Source organism: Bufo bufo, unplaced genomic scaffold (genome assembly GCF_905171765.1).
Source record: "Bufo bufo unplaced genomic scaffold, aBufBuf1.1, whole genome shotgun sequence".
NCBI classification, from domain to species: Eukaryota; Metazoa; Chordata; class Amphibia; order Anura; family Bufonidae; genus Bufo; species Bufo bufo.
Genome location: NW_024400134.1, coordinates 5,055 through 18,411, shown reverse-complemented (window position 1 = coordinate 18,411; position 13,357 = coordinate 5,055). Strand labels below are relative to the sequence as shown.

The 13,357-nt window shown below is 46.5% G+C and overlaps 1 protein-coding gene across 1 annotated transcript; it reads left to right on the top strand.

Moving 5' to 3' along the window:
• The first annotated feature begins 3,764 nt into the window (after window positions 1–3,764).
• On the top strand, window positions 3,765–10,812 carry CCDC86 (coiled-coil domain containing 86). Its single transcript, XM_040413217.1, has 4 exons — window positions 3,765–4,049; window positions 6,283–6,412; window positions 7,287–7,361; window positions 10,342–10,812. Exons 1-4 carry the CDS (start codon window positions 3,838–3,840, stop codon window positions 10,498–10,500), a joined length of 576 nt encoding a protein of 191 aa, XP_040269151.1. The 5' UTR covers window positions 3,765–3,837; the 3' UTR covers window positions 10,501–10,812.
• The last annotated feature ends 2,545 nt before the right edge of the window (window positions 10,813–13,357 follow it).

Here is a 13,357-nt window from a genome sequence, read left to right as displayed (position 1 = left end):
GTCTGTATAATACAATACAGTACACTATATAGTGTACTGTACTGTATTTTCACTTTACACTTAAGCCCCTTTCACACGAGCGTGACGGATTAGGTCCGGATGCGTTCAGTGAAACTCGCACTATTTTGCAAGCAAGTTTAGTCAGTTTTGCCTGTGATTGTGTTCAGTTTTTTCCGCGCGAGTGCAATACGTTTTGATGCGTTTTTCACGCGCGTGATAAGGTTAACAAAGAACATCTCTTAGCAACCATCAGTGAAAAACACATCGCACCTGCACTTGCTTGCGAATGCAATGTGTTTTTCACGCAGCCCCATTCACTTCTTTGGAACCAGAGCTGCGTGAAAAACGCTGAATATAGAACATGCTGCGATTTTCACGCAACGTAGAACTGATGCGTGAAAAACAACGCTCATGTACACAGACCCATTGAAATGAATGGGTCAGGATTCAGTGCGGGTGCTATGCGTTGACGTCACGCATTGCACCCGCGCGGAAAACTCGCTTGTGTGAAAGGCGCTTTAGTCTGATCAGACTTCTGCCTTTAGCAGAAGTCTGATAAGACTTAGCCTTACCATGGCAAGCCGGAAGCCTGTGAAGGCGTCCGGTTGCCATGGTAACCATCACCCACTGCCACAACAGAGCAGTGATCCCGTCAAGAATCGGGTGCTGAAACGGCACAGCAGCCCCTGATGGAAGAGGGAGGGAGCTCCCTCCCTGTTAACCCCTTCCATATAGCGGTCCCTACGGACCGCGACATGGAAGGGGTTAAACGGCTGACATCTGTGAGCACGGATGTCAGCCGTTTCAAGCAGATTGTCAGCAATGTGCTGAAACTCTGCTAACCACTCGGCCATCCTGAGAGAGGGGGCGGGAGGATCATCGCGTATGTGGGGCAGTGTGTGAGGTGTATGCGGGGCAGTGTGTGAGGTGTATGCGGGTCAGTGTGTGTGGTGTATGCGGGGCAGTGTGTGATGTATGAGGTGTATGCGGTGCAGTGTGTGATGTGCGTGTGGGGCAGCGTGTGATGATCACACACTGCACCACATACATCAATAGAATTACACAATGTCTGGGATGTATTCTTCAGCTCCACCGCCGCCATATTTGCCAGGGTCCTTGGGAAGCATGCCCGGCTTTCCTTAAGCCTCTTTCACACGGGCGAGTTTTCCACGCGGGTGCAATGCGTGACGTGAATGCATTGCACCCGCACTGAATCCTGACCTATTCATTTCAATGGGTCCGTGTACATGAGCATTGTTTTTCTCATGCATCACTTGTGCGTTGCGTGGAAATCGCAGCATGTTCTATATTCTACGTTTTTGACGCAGCCCTGGCCCCATAGAAGTGAATGTGGCTGCGTGAAAAACGCATTGCATCCGGAAGCAAGTGCGGATGCAACGCGTTTTTCACTGATGGTTGCTAAGAGATGTTGTTTGTAAACCTTTAGTTTTTTATCACACGCGTGAAAAACACATCAAAAAGCATTGCACTCGCGCGGAAACAACTGAACGCAATCGCAGACAAAACTGACTGAACTTGCTTGCAAAATGGTGCGAATTTCACTGAACGCACTCTGAACGCATCCGGACCTAATCCATCACACTCATGCGAAAGAGGCCTTAGGGTACTTTCACACTTGCGGCAGAAGATTCTAGCAGGCAGATCCGGCAATACGGACGCAAGTCGCAAACTGATGGCATTTGTCAGACAGATCCTGATGCAGATCCGTCTCTCCGGTGTCATCCGGAAAAACAGATCCGGAATTAATTTTTTTTTGCATTTTTAAAAGGACTTCGCATGCGCAGACGGGAAAGCTGGATCCGCTTTGACGGAACACTCAATGCCGGATCTGGCACTAATGCACTTCAATGTAAATTAATTCCGGATCCGGCAAGCGATCAGTATTTTTGTCCGGAGATAAAACTGCAGCATGCTGCGGTATTTTCTCAGTCCAAAAAACGTAATATGGACTGAACTGATGCATCCTGAACGGATTGCTCTCCATTCAGAATGCATTAGGATAAAACTGATCAGTTTTTTTCCGGTATTGAGCCTCTGTGACAGAATTCAATACTGGAAAACAAAAACGCTAATGTGAAAGTACCCTTACTATAAGCAACCCCGGAAGCTAGCCCCTCCTCCTTACACTAGCCCCTCCGCCTTACAGCTCCCGCCAGCTTTCTCTGCTGCAGGACACTGTACCGCCCAAACTAACCAATAACAACGCTCCTTATTGCAGGCACAGGCAGCTCTGATGCACTTCCATGCCTTTCATGGCGCCCTGCGCTGATGAATGGCAGGGAAAAGTCCACGACTAGTGTTGAGCGAACTTCTGTTTTAAGTTCGGCGTCTAAAGTTCGGCTTCCGGTTAGCGGAGAATCCCGATATGGATTCCGAATTCCGTTGTGGTCCGTGGTAGCGGAATCAATAATCGGCCATTATCGCTCAACACTATCCACGACGTATTGGTACACCTTAAACTTTTTTCAGAGAATAAAACAGCCTGAACAGGCATCTATGCCGCTTGTACAGGCGTTATTGCTACCTCTGGTCTGAAGTCAGCCCAACATTCCCATATCATCAATACAGTGTAATACCGCCAGTAATTACCCGATGAGCAAGCAAACGGCAGATCGTGCTAATTACAATCTGCCGCCGGCAAATAACTGTACAGCGTGGAGATAAGCGATGGTACAACGATGGCTCGGCCCCATACTGTGGACAAGATGGCAGCATGTAATAGGAGCAGTCTCCTCAGCAAGCGAGCAGGCGATTCCTTCCTTATCGTCTGGAAAATCTGCCTATGTAATACAGCCTTTACACACACTACCAACAACATACAATCCCACACAGCCCCCCATCACATACAACCCACAGGCACCCCCCATCTCTGCATACAATCCAACACAGCCACCCCCCCCCCCCATATACAACCCAGACACCTCCACCACAGCATAAAATGCAACACAGCCTCCCTATACAACCAGATACCCCCTCCGTTAGCATCCACAACCACCCCCTACCAACTCAGTGTACAATCCATCACATCACCCTACTACAAAGCCCCCACCCCTGTGAGCATACAATGCAACACAGCCCCCACCCAATACAAGCAGATACCCCTCCCTCTCCCATAACCACCCCACTATCTCAGTGTGCAATCCATCACATCCCCCTCACATACAACCGACAGACATCACCCAACTACATAGCCCCCCCCCCCCACCCCCCAATACAAGCAGATACCCCTCCCTCTCCTATAACCACCCCACTATCTCAGTGTGCAATCCATCACATCCCCCTCACATACAACCGACAGACATCACCCAACTACATAGCCCCCCCCCCCCCCCCCCCAATACAAGCAGATACCCCTCCCTCTCCTATAACCACCCCACTATCTCAGTGTGCAATCCATCACATCCCCCTCACATACAACCGACAGACATCACCCAACTACACAGCCCCCCCACCCCCCAATACAAGCAGATACCCCTCCCTCTCCCATAACCACCCCACTATCTCAGTGTGCAACCCCACACAGTCCCCCTCACATACAAACCAGCCCCCCTCCCACCACCTCAGTGGACAGTCCCTCACAGCACATCCCCAACATTCTCAGTACAGGGCTCCGCTACTTCCACTGCGCTGCAGGGGTTCTTTAATTCACTCCGCGCGCTGCTGAAGATCCATGTGATAAAGCGCAAGGCTCTCCTGTTTCCGAGCCACGTGATCTAGGAGTACCACGTGATGTTGTGACGTCAGCAGGTCCTTGCCGGATATAGTATTTAGCCATTACCGTGCGTGCGCTAGGGAGATCGTGGAGAGGAAACAGAAATGATCGTGGAGACCCAGGCAGAAGAGAGCCCGGACAAGGGGAAGCTGGGGGACCCTGTGCAGGCAGAGGCTCAGCAGTTACAGGAGCAGAGCACTGGAGGGCAAGGAAAGGAGCTTCCAGCTAGGAAGAGGGAAGCTCCAGCCCAGTCTCCCAGGCAGATCCCTCAGGGGAAGCCGAAATCTGGAAGAGTCTGGAAGGAGAACAAAAAGAGGTGAGCAGATAACAGTGGCCACCCTGGACCCCTCATCAGATCCGTCATAAGCCTGGTGTGGTGCTGGTCCATACTGTTAGGACAGCATACACTATGGGACGTCATATGGAAGGAGATGCCTCACCTGGGTCACTTCTGGGATATATCCTTACCCCTGGTGACTTCTGGGGGTGTGCGCCTCAGCGCAAGCGCACTACCATGGCACGGGTAAGATAACATGACGTGGAGCGCTGACTCTCGGACACTGTGTGTGCCGTCAGGGGTAAGGCGATCTGATGGTCTTTTCTCTTTACCCTCACTGCGCACACGTGGATTGGGAAATCTTTATTTATATTTTTTCCTCCCAGCACTATCAGCCATCCGGGGGGTGGTTGCAGCATATTGGGGGCATAACCCTAATCCTTGTGAGGGTAAGGAGAAAAGACCGTCAGATCTTCATACCCCTGTGAGTAAGGGCTTCGTGTAATTTTATATTAGGCTACTTAAACACTGCCGTTTCAGGGTCCGCCTGTGAGATCCGTTTCAAGGCTCTCACAAGCGTCCCCAAACGGATCAGTTTAGCCCCAATGCATTCTGAATGGATGCGGATCCGTTCAGAATGTATCAGTTTGGCTCCGTTCCGCCTCCATTCCGCTCTGGAGGCGGACACCAAAACGCTGCTTGCAGCCAAACGGATCCGTTCTGAACGGATACCAGCGTTTGCATTTATAGGTGCGGATCCGTCTGTGCAGATACCAGACGGATCCGCACCTAACGCAGGTGTGAAAGTAGCCTTACCCATGCCGTGGTAGTGCGATTGCGCTGAGGCGCACACCCTACGAAGTAAGGGTTTTTGTTAGAACACCGGCGCTCAGCTATCTTCAGAATTCCCATGGTGGAGAATGGAGGGGTAGCCATTCACTTCGAAGACCTATTATTGAGATAGGTGCAGGTCCCACCTCTGGGAACTGCTCCTATCAGACTTTTATGGCATATTCTGTTCATATGCCATCAATGTCACAAATGGAATACCCCTCACCTTTAAGGTTCTGTTGTAGACATGCAGCCACAATTTGGGCAGAGCCCTTTATCAAGCTAAGTAGTGGTGTAGCAGGGGCATGCAAAGGCATTAGCACGTCTGTGGCAGTGCCCAGTAGTAAAGAGGACTGCAGGAACTAGGAGCAGTAAATATATAGTCAGATCTTGGCACAACCAGGAGAGATGACAAGTATGGTCTACAAGAAGTCACAACGTATGGGTGCTTAATATACACATCTGTAATGAACCTGTCACCAGCTCAGGCCCAGGTGATTAGTTAGAAGTAGGGTGAATTGCCCCCATGCCGGGCCTACCCCAGCGGCACAATACTAGTAACGCTATATGGTGTCAGCAGTCACCATGTCATGGGATCTCTTGGCACTGTCCCAATGGAAGCAGCCTTGTTCTCGTTGGCATATGTGGCTTGCAAATCATTCGATTTTTTGCAAAGACCCCAGAACAGCACCATCTATATGGATCCATTCTACCTGCAGGTTCCCTTTGAGCCCAGCTATATTGCTGCTTCTTGCCTAGGGTCCATCAGTAAGCCGCTCCTGACCTGCTCGATCATCTCATCGCTTTCTTCTATTTGCATAAGGGAATTGCGATGTTTGGTTTGCAAGTTAGTAAAAAAAAAATTTTTTTTATTGATGGCTTATACTTTGAAAAAAAAAACATTCTTGGGATCCCACTGATCTTCCCAACAAAGGGGCAGCAGCGACCTACTGTATGTGTGGGGCTATGGCTGGTGTTCCAGGTCAGCACATTCTGTTGAAGCAGCTGAACTACCTACCATCCATGTAAGGTCTCAGAACACCAGTTGCTGGAGTCTGTAAGGGTACGTCTACACTGGTCTGATGACAGCTATGGCGGCCAGGTTCGCAGAGTAGCGGTGATCCCATAGTGTTGGATTTCTTGCCACTCCAGTGGCAGTACCATTGATTTCGAAGGAATCGCCGATACTCTGTGAACCTGGCCATGATAGCTTTCACGCAAACCAGTGTGGCTGTGTGGCCATAGCATAAATCTTTGCAGGTTCATGTGAAGGTGGGGCTTCGTTCTGCCTCAAATGTGGTGCTCCAATGTCCCTGGATTCCATCAAATTTGTAAGCGAGTAGAGTAAAGTCATCTGTCGGAGCTAGCCCCCAGGGTATGACGCCCTGCAACCTTTCATATAGTGGTAAGAGCTTAATCTGTATATCTTCATTTCTCCCAGGTTCTCCAACATGGTAATGGATCGTCCACTACACACTTCATGGGAGGTGAAGATGAAGCAAAGGCAGGAGAAAAAGGTGGTCCAAAGCTTAGCCCAACAAATAAAGGATGAAAAGCTGCGAGAGAAGGAGGTAAGGCCATCTGTCTGATACAGGACTAGACAAATGCCAAAAACTTCTATAGAAAAGTGTGGACACCTGACTACAGATTTATATGAGCAAAGGTCTAGCCAAAAGGCTGAAAAGCAGCCCCTACCAATATCCTTCCTCCACCATACTTACAGTAGGCATTCAGTTGGGTAGCATTCTCCAGGTATCTGTTACTCATATTAAGAGTACTGCTTTACACAACGCCATCCTGTGCTTGGCATTGGGCATAGTGTTCCTAGGTTTGTGTGCAGCTGCTACACCTTTCATGAAGCTCCTGCCGCGCAGTTCCCGTGGTTTACACGCCTCTTCTCTGAGGAGCCTCACTCTGTCCGTTTTTGTGGCCTGCCACTTTGTAGGTGAGCTGCTGTTACTCCTAGATGCCTGTGCGATACAATAATGGCACTTGCATTTGACCCAGGACAGAACAGAAATTTCACTGACAGACTTATGGCAAAGGTGGCATCCTAGAATGGTGCCCATTTACGGCCACTGAGCTCTTTGGTATACTATTACCAATGCTTGTCACATGGCTGTGTGCTTGATTTTATGCACCTGTTTACAGTAAGTGTGGCTGAACTCAATAACTGGAGTTTTCCCATAGTTTTGCTAATGTATATTATTTACAATATCTTGTATTGCCATACCATGTACCAGCCATCTATGACCAGATGCTTCATGCCATGTAGTGGCACAGAACCTAGTGGCAAAGAAAGCTGCTATAGCCCCACCACTAGGAAGTTCAGAGATGCTCTGTATAGTTTGACTCTAACTGATACTGGACAGGGACTCAGTTCTGCATTTATGTTTGGACTGAAAATGTGTATTTTTATATATTTAAACCTCTTTCTTTTTTTAGGAGAAAAAGAAACGTCGAGAAGAGAACCTGAGACGTAGGTTGGAAAATGAGAGGAAAGCTGAGGTGGTACAAGTGGTAAGTGGACATGCTGCTTCTAACATTGCATGTTTGGTGTGCTCTTGTGTCAGCATTCTGTATACTCCACGTTCTGTTCTCCCTTTTTTTTTTTTTTTTTTTTTATGGACCAGTTATATTTTTAATGGAACCATTTTGGGGTACATATAAAAAAGTTGGAAAATATTTTGTTATGGTCTTTACCATGCAGCATAAATTAAATATTGTCTTTATTTTGTGGATCAGTACGATTGTGTCGAATTTAGTTGTTTTGTGTGTGTCTTTAACCCCTTGATGACATGCTTTGTACATGTACGTCGCATGTAGTCTCTTTAAAGATGGTGTCTGGAGAGGAGCGGGCACCATAGCCACTGGGTGCCTTCTGTTTCACACAGCAGACACCCAGGGCTAACGTCTGTGATAGGCAATAATGCTGATCAGACATTTAAGCCTTTAGATCAGTGGTCCTGCCGGTCATGTTTTCAGGATTTCTTTAGTATTGAGCAGCTGATATAATTAGTGTCCATGCATCAGGACTTACCACAGATATTCATTCTATGGGATATTCCTAAATCCTGACCAGCAGGTGGGCCCTGCGGACTGGAGTTGGGGGAACCCTGCTTTTAGATGTCATGGTCAATTGGGACCTTGGCATCTGAGGCGGCTTTCTCTGGGAGTCCTGCGCTCCTGGGGCCCGAACGGCTCCACTTCGAGGCGATCTGGAGAGTCGTTCATTTGTTGTGGTAGCCTCAGTCCCTCTGAAGAATCCGAGGCTACCACAGCAACAGTCTTTATGGCAGGCAGGGCTCCATAGGAACATAATGGAACTCCCATAGGCTGCAATGTTAATTCATTGCAGTCTAAAGCCTCATGCAGACATCCATGGAACGCGGTCCGTGAGATACCGGACTGGCATTGCAGGAGCGCACAGTGTCATAGCAACCAATGACACTCTGCGCTCCTGCAATGCCAATCCGGTATCTCACGGACCGTGTTCCACGGACGTCTGCATGAGGCTTAAGGGAGAAGCAATTCAAGTCCCCTAAGGCTGAGTTCACACTGGCGTTGCGGGAGCATGCGCGATTTTTTTTCCGCGCGAGTGCAAAACATTGTAATGCGTTTTGCACTCGCGTGAGAAAAATCGCGCATGTTTGGTACCCAAACCCGAACTTCTTCACATATGTTTGGGCTTGGGATCGGTGTTCTGTAGATTGTATTATTTTCCCTTATAACATGGTTATAAGGGAAAATAATAGCATTCTGAATACAGAATGCATAGTAAAATAGCGCTGGAGGGGTTAAAAAATAAAATAAAAAATTTAACTCTCCTTAATCCACTTGCTCGCGCTGCCGGCCTCTCGTCTGTCTCCTTTGCTGAACAGGACCTGTGGTGAGCATTCATTCCAGGAACAGGACCTGTGGTGACGTCACTCCGGTCATCACATGATCCATCACATGATCTTTTACCATGGTGATGGATCACGTGATGACCGGAGTGACGACACCACAGGTCCTGTTCCTGGAATGAATGCTCACCACAGGTCCTGTTCAGCAAAGAAGGAGACAGACGAGATGCCGGCAGCGCGAGCAAGTGGATTAAGGCGAGGTAAATTATTTTTATTTTTTAACCCCTCCAGCGCTATTTTACTATGCATTCTGTATTCAGAATGCTATTATTTTCCCTTATAACCATGTTATAAGGGAAAATAATAATAATATGGTCTCCATCCCGATCATCTCCTAGCAACCGTGCGTGAAAATCGCACCGCATCTGCACTTGCTTGCGGATGCTTGCGATTTTCACGCAACCCCATTCACTTCTATGGGGCATGCGTTGCGTGAAAAATGCAGAATATAGAGCATGCTGCGATTTTCACGCAACGCACAAGTGAAGCGTGAAAATCACTGCTCATGTGAAGAGCCCCATAGAAGTGAATGGGTCGGTATTCAGTGCGGGTGCAATGCGTTCACCTCCCGCATTGCACCCGCACGGAATACTCGCCCGTGTGAACTCTATCCCTAAGGGGACTTAAAAAAACTATCACTTTTTACATTGCCTTCTTTACCCATATTACACATAAACAAAAAAAACTTTTTTTTTGCACTGGTGCCCCACAAAATGCCCATATTTATCTCATAAAGTGAATGACGTAATGTTAAAAAAAAAAAAAAAAAAAATTTTAATGGCTGATTCGCAGTTTTTTTTTTTGTCACCCTTCCCCAAAAATTACATGGCATAGGCAAAGCTTGAGAAGGCCACGGTGCTACTGTAAGCTCAGCTGCCTTCTCAAACAGCTGATCAGCAGGTGTCCCTGGTTTCGGAACCCCACCAATCAGATACTGATGACCTATCCTTGAGGATAGGTTATTCAGTAAAAAAAAAAAAAATGGCAGAAAGCCCCTTAAAAAACAAAAGCCTCAGCAAAAATAAAAAGGTAGGAAGTTAAAAACAGAAAATAGCCATGTGCCCAAGGGGTTAAAGGTAGTCTGTCAGCTGCTCAGATACCGTTATCAGTGCTTTTAATAGGAACAGCACTGTGAACAAGAACTTTTAATCCAGATGTGCTGACCCCACAAGTGCCCAAAGTTGTCCTTGACAATGGCTGCTTCACAGCCCTCTCCTCAGGGCAGAGCGGTTGTGGAGTAGCTCCTCAGCATGGGGGACCAAATCTTTTGCAGTGGGAAGGAATGGCACACTTTGTATTGAAAGTTCTTTGTCACCGGGCAGCTGCTACTAAAAGCATCACTGAAGGTATTATTAACCAGCTGTTCACTGCCCCTTCCTATCGCGATCATCCGTTTTGCAGACTCAAACCTGCTGACAGACCCCTTAAAGGGAACCTGTCATGTTGAACATATTACCCAGAGCTGCAGCCCACACGCTTATAGAATTTTCTCCAGAATGGTAATTTTTTTTATTTTTATTTTTTTTTGCAGCCCAGGTTCTATATGCCTGTACTTTATTACTAACCACATATCCGGCATGTTCGTTTTTCATTAGATCCGAAATCCAGCCAAACTGAAGAGGGCCGGCAAGAAGCAGCTACGTAATATAGAGAAGAGAGACACACTGATGATGTCACAGGCCGGGAAGAAGCTGTCCCAGAAAAAGAGTGCACCTTCCAAGGCAACAAAAGAAAAGGGGGCCATTTCGCGATGAAGTTGATTTACTAGGCCTTCAGTGATGATGGACATAAAGCGCCTGCTGGGCCACCATCTTGTTGTGACAAGAAGGGGAGAGCGTGCAGATTTGAAGATTTGCGTAACCAGTGACATATATGTCTCTGTGTTTCAGATGTTCTATGTGACTACTGAATTCTGCTCCTATGTAACCAACCCATTTGCTATTACAGCTCGTTCTTTCTGGCCGTTTAATTAAACGGAGGGAAATAATTGTTACCACTTGGTAATGTTTGAATATGTTTAATTAAAAACGCAGGTCCCATGTATTAAACTCCATCTTCCAATGTAAGTTTTTATAGAATTTTTGGTAGAAGAATCGTATTTTAGAACAATGTTCAACTTTTTCATGCCAAGTACCCCCCTGGTGACAGGAATAGCGCACCATGCAGTGTCAATCTTCCTGTCACATGACACACCATGGATGACAATTACTTTTTAGATTACATTCTGCGCAACCAAACATACAGGAGAATACAGTACCACATACCTATTACATCAAGCGACGTCTCTAATGTAGCTGTCCTCTTTCCTCATTGTCTCCATTTGGACCAGACTGCCACGGTGACCTCTTGGGTTCATACTTTTCCATCATCCTCCACTTTTGGAACACCATATCCTGCCCCCTCCAATACTGTACCAACTTTGTTCCCCAATACTATACTGTAGAATCATAGCCCCCTTGAAAAAAAATATATATTTTTTCCAGGTAATTCCTACTTCAATAATTATTGCCACAACGTGCCCTCAAAAATAACTGCTCCCAGCAAATAGTGCCCCTGACACTAATAGGGTCTCCCAACAATAATTGTGCTAAGCCTATACTGTGCCAGGGAGCCCCCCCATAGTTATAGTGCTCCCAAAAATCCCACCAATAGTAATAATTCTCTCCGAGTGCCCTACAGTGCATACAATAGTAATGTTCCCCATGGAATTGAATTCAGTAGGGAGGAGAAGTAGAAGTCTTTCCTTTGTCTCCTCCTTCCTCTTGAACCCACTTCCGACTTTAGCTTATAGGGAACCTGTCACTGGGATTTTGTGTATAGAGCTGAGGACATGGGCTGCTAAATGGCCGCTAGCCCATCCGCAATACCCAGTCCCCATAGCTCTGTGTGCTTTTATTGTGTAAAAAAAAAAGGATTTGATACATATGCTAATTAACCTGAGATGAGTCCTATCCCTGACTTATTTCATGTACAGGACTCATCCCAGGTTAAGGGAAAGCATACAAACTCCAGATGTTGTCCTTGGTCAGATTTGAACGTAGAATCCCAGCTCTGCAAGGTACCAGTGCTAACCAGTGAACCACCATGCACCTTTAAAAGGGTTATCCCATGACTAATGTAAAAAAATGAAATCATATAGTACATGACCGTTTCTTTCGAACCAAGCCCTATACCTCACATGGATCCAGAGATATCCCCATTCATTGCTCTGCTAGATTTTTAAAAAAAATAGAGTTCATTAAATAAAAAATAGTTTTTCTGCTGCAGCTCAGGGGGCGTGTCCATGCTGTCCCTATCAGCTCAGGAGGCAGCTGAACAATGAAACTGAGCATGTGCGGCCATCTCAGTGAGCAGGTCAAAGAAATAACAAAACAAAAAAACCGCAGGTAGCGCTATACGGATATATTTTATTGAATAACTCAGTGGCTATGCTAAGTTTTTAATTACATGCAATTACAAAAGAATTCAGATCCAGGTGTTGGTGTGAAAACTGTAGAATATTTTTTCGTGGGACTACCCCTGTTTTTTGCCTCTTGTCAGCATAAACTGATGTGTAACTTGCCCACCTGAGGATAGGTCAATCATTATACAGTATAAATGGTTGTTGGATTAATATCAAATATCCCTGGATAGAGATAACGAGCTCTTTGTTGCAATGGGCTCACTAGAGGTCTATGGGCCTATCTCCATTCCGTCTCCTGCAGCGAGGAGAGATAGCTATGTGAGAACTTTCTATTCTAGCCATCAGTGAAGGTCTCAGCACTACAACCCTACCAATCAAAAGCTATGAAATGTAATTATGACGTATCAAAAGTTTCTAGCCTGCTGATCCTATGCCCTGCTTTTACAAGGGTGTCTCCATATTCTTCCATTTTGATTCTTGAAGCCCAATATATATATACTTGTCTTCCAATCCTGCACCAAAAGGATGGGCATCATATGCTATTTTAAGTATTCTCATCCATAGTTGTCTAGGGCAGGAGTGCACAACCTTTTTTGGTCTGGGGGCTGAATTGTCACATCGCTCTATTTAAAGGGGCCGCAAATAAAAAATGTTAATTGGTGCTTATTTGCATCAGCCTATTACACAAGCCAATGTAAAGTGTTCGGGGAGGAATGATCGCTACCACAGTCATTCCTCCTTCACTTAGGCTACTTTCACAATCGCGTTTCACAGATCCATTTAAAATGGATCCATCCCTAAAATTGCTAATCGGATGCAAACGTTGGACTTTTTTACGGATCCACCTATAAAGCGGATCCGTTCTTTCCGTTTGCTTCCGTTTAGCGGATCAGTTTTTAAAGAAGGTGTGTTTTAAAGAGTCCACCCACTTTGACAGAGTATATAAGCAGGTAAACCTCCATTCAGGCTCATTGTATTTTGGAACCATGTTGCCTGCACCCTTGCGTCTGCGATTGAGGTTTCTTGTCCTAAAAGCAAGATGAAGAAGACGAGACCAGGAAAGAAGAAGACGCCGGTATTGGATACACCCTATAACTTCCAAACGGATGACCAGAGGCGTTTTTTCAGTCCTGTATTTGGAGCTTCGTGCGAATCCAGAAAAATGTTTCAATTCTATGCGCTTGATAGTTATGACCAGCTGCTGCAGC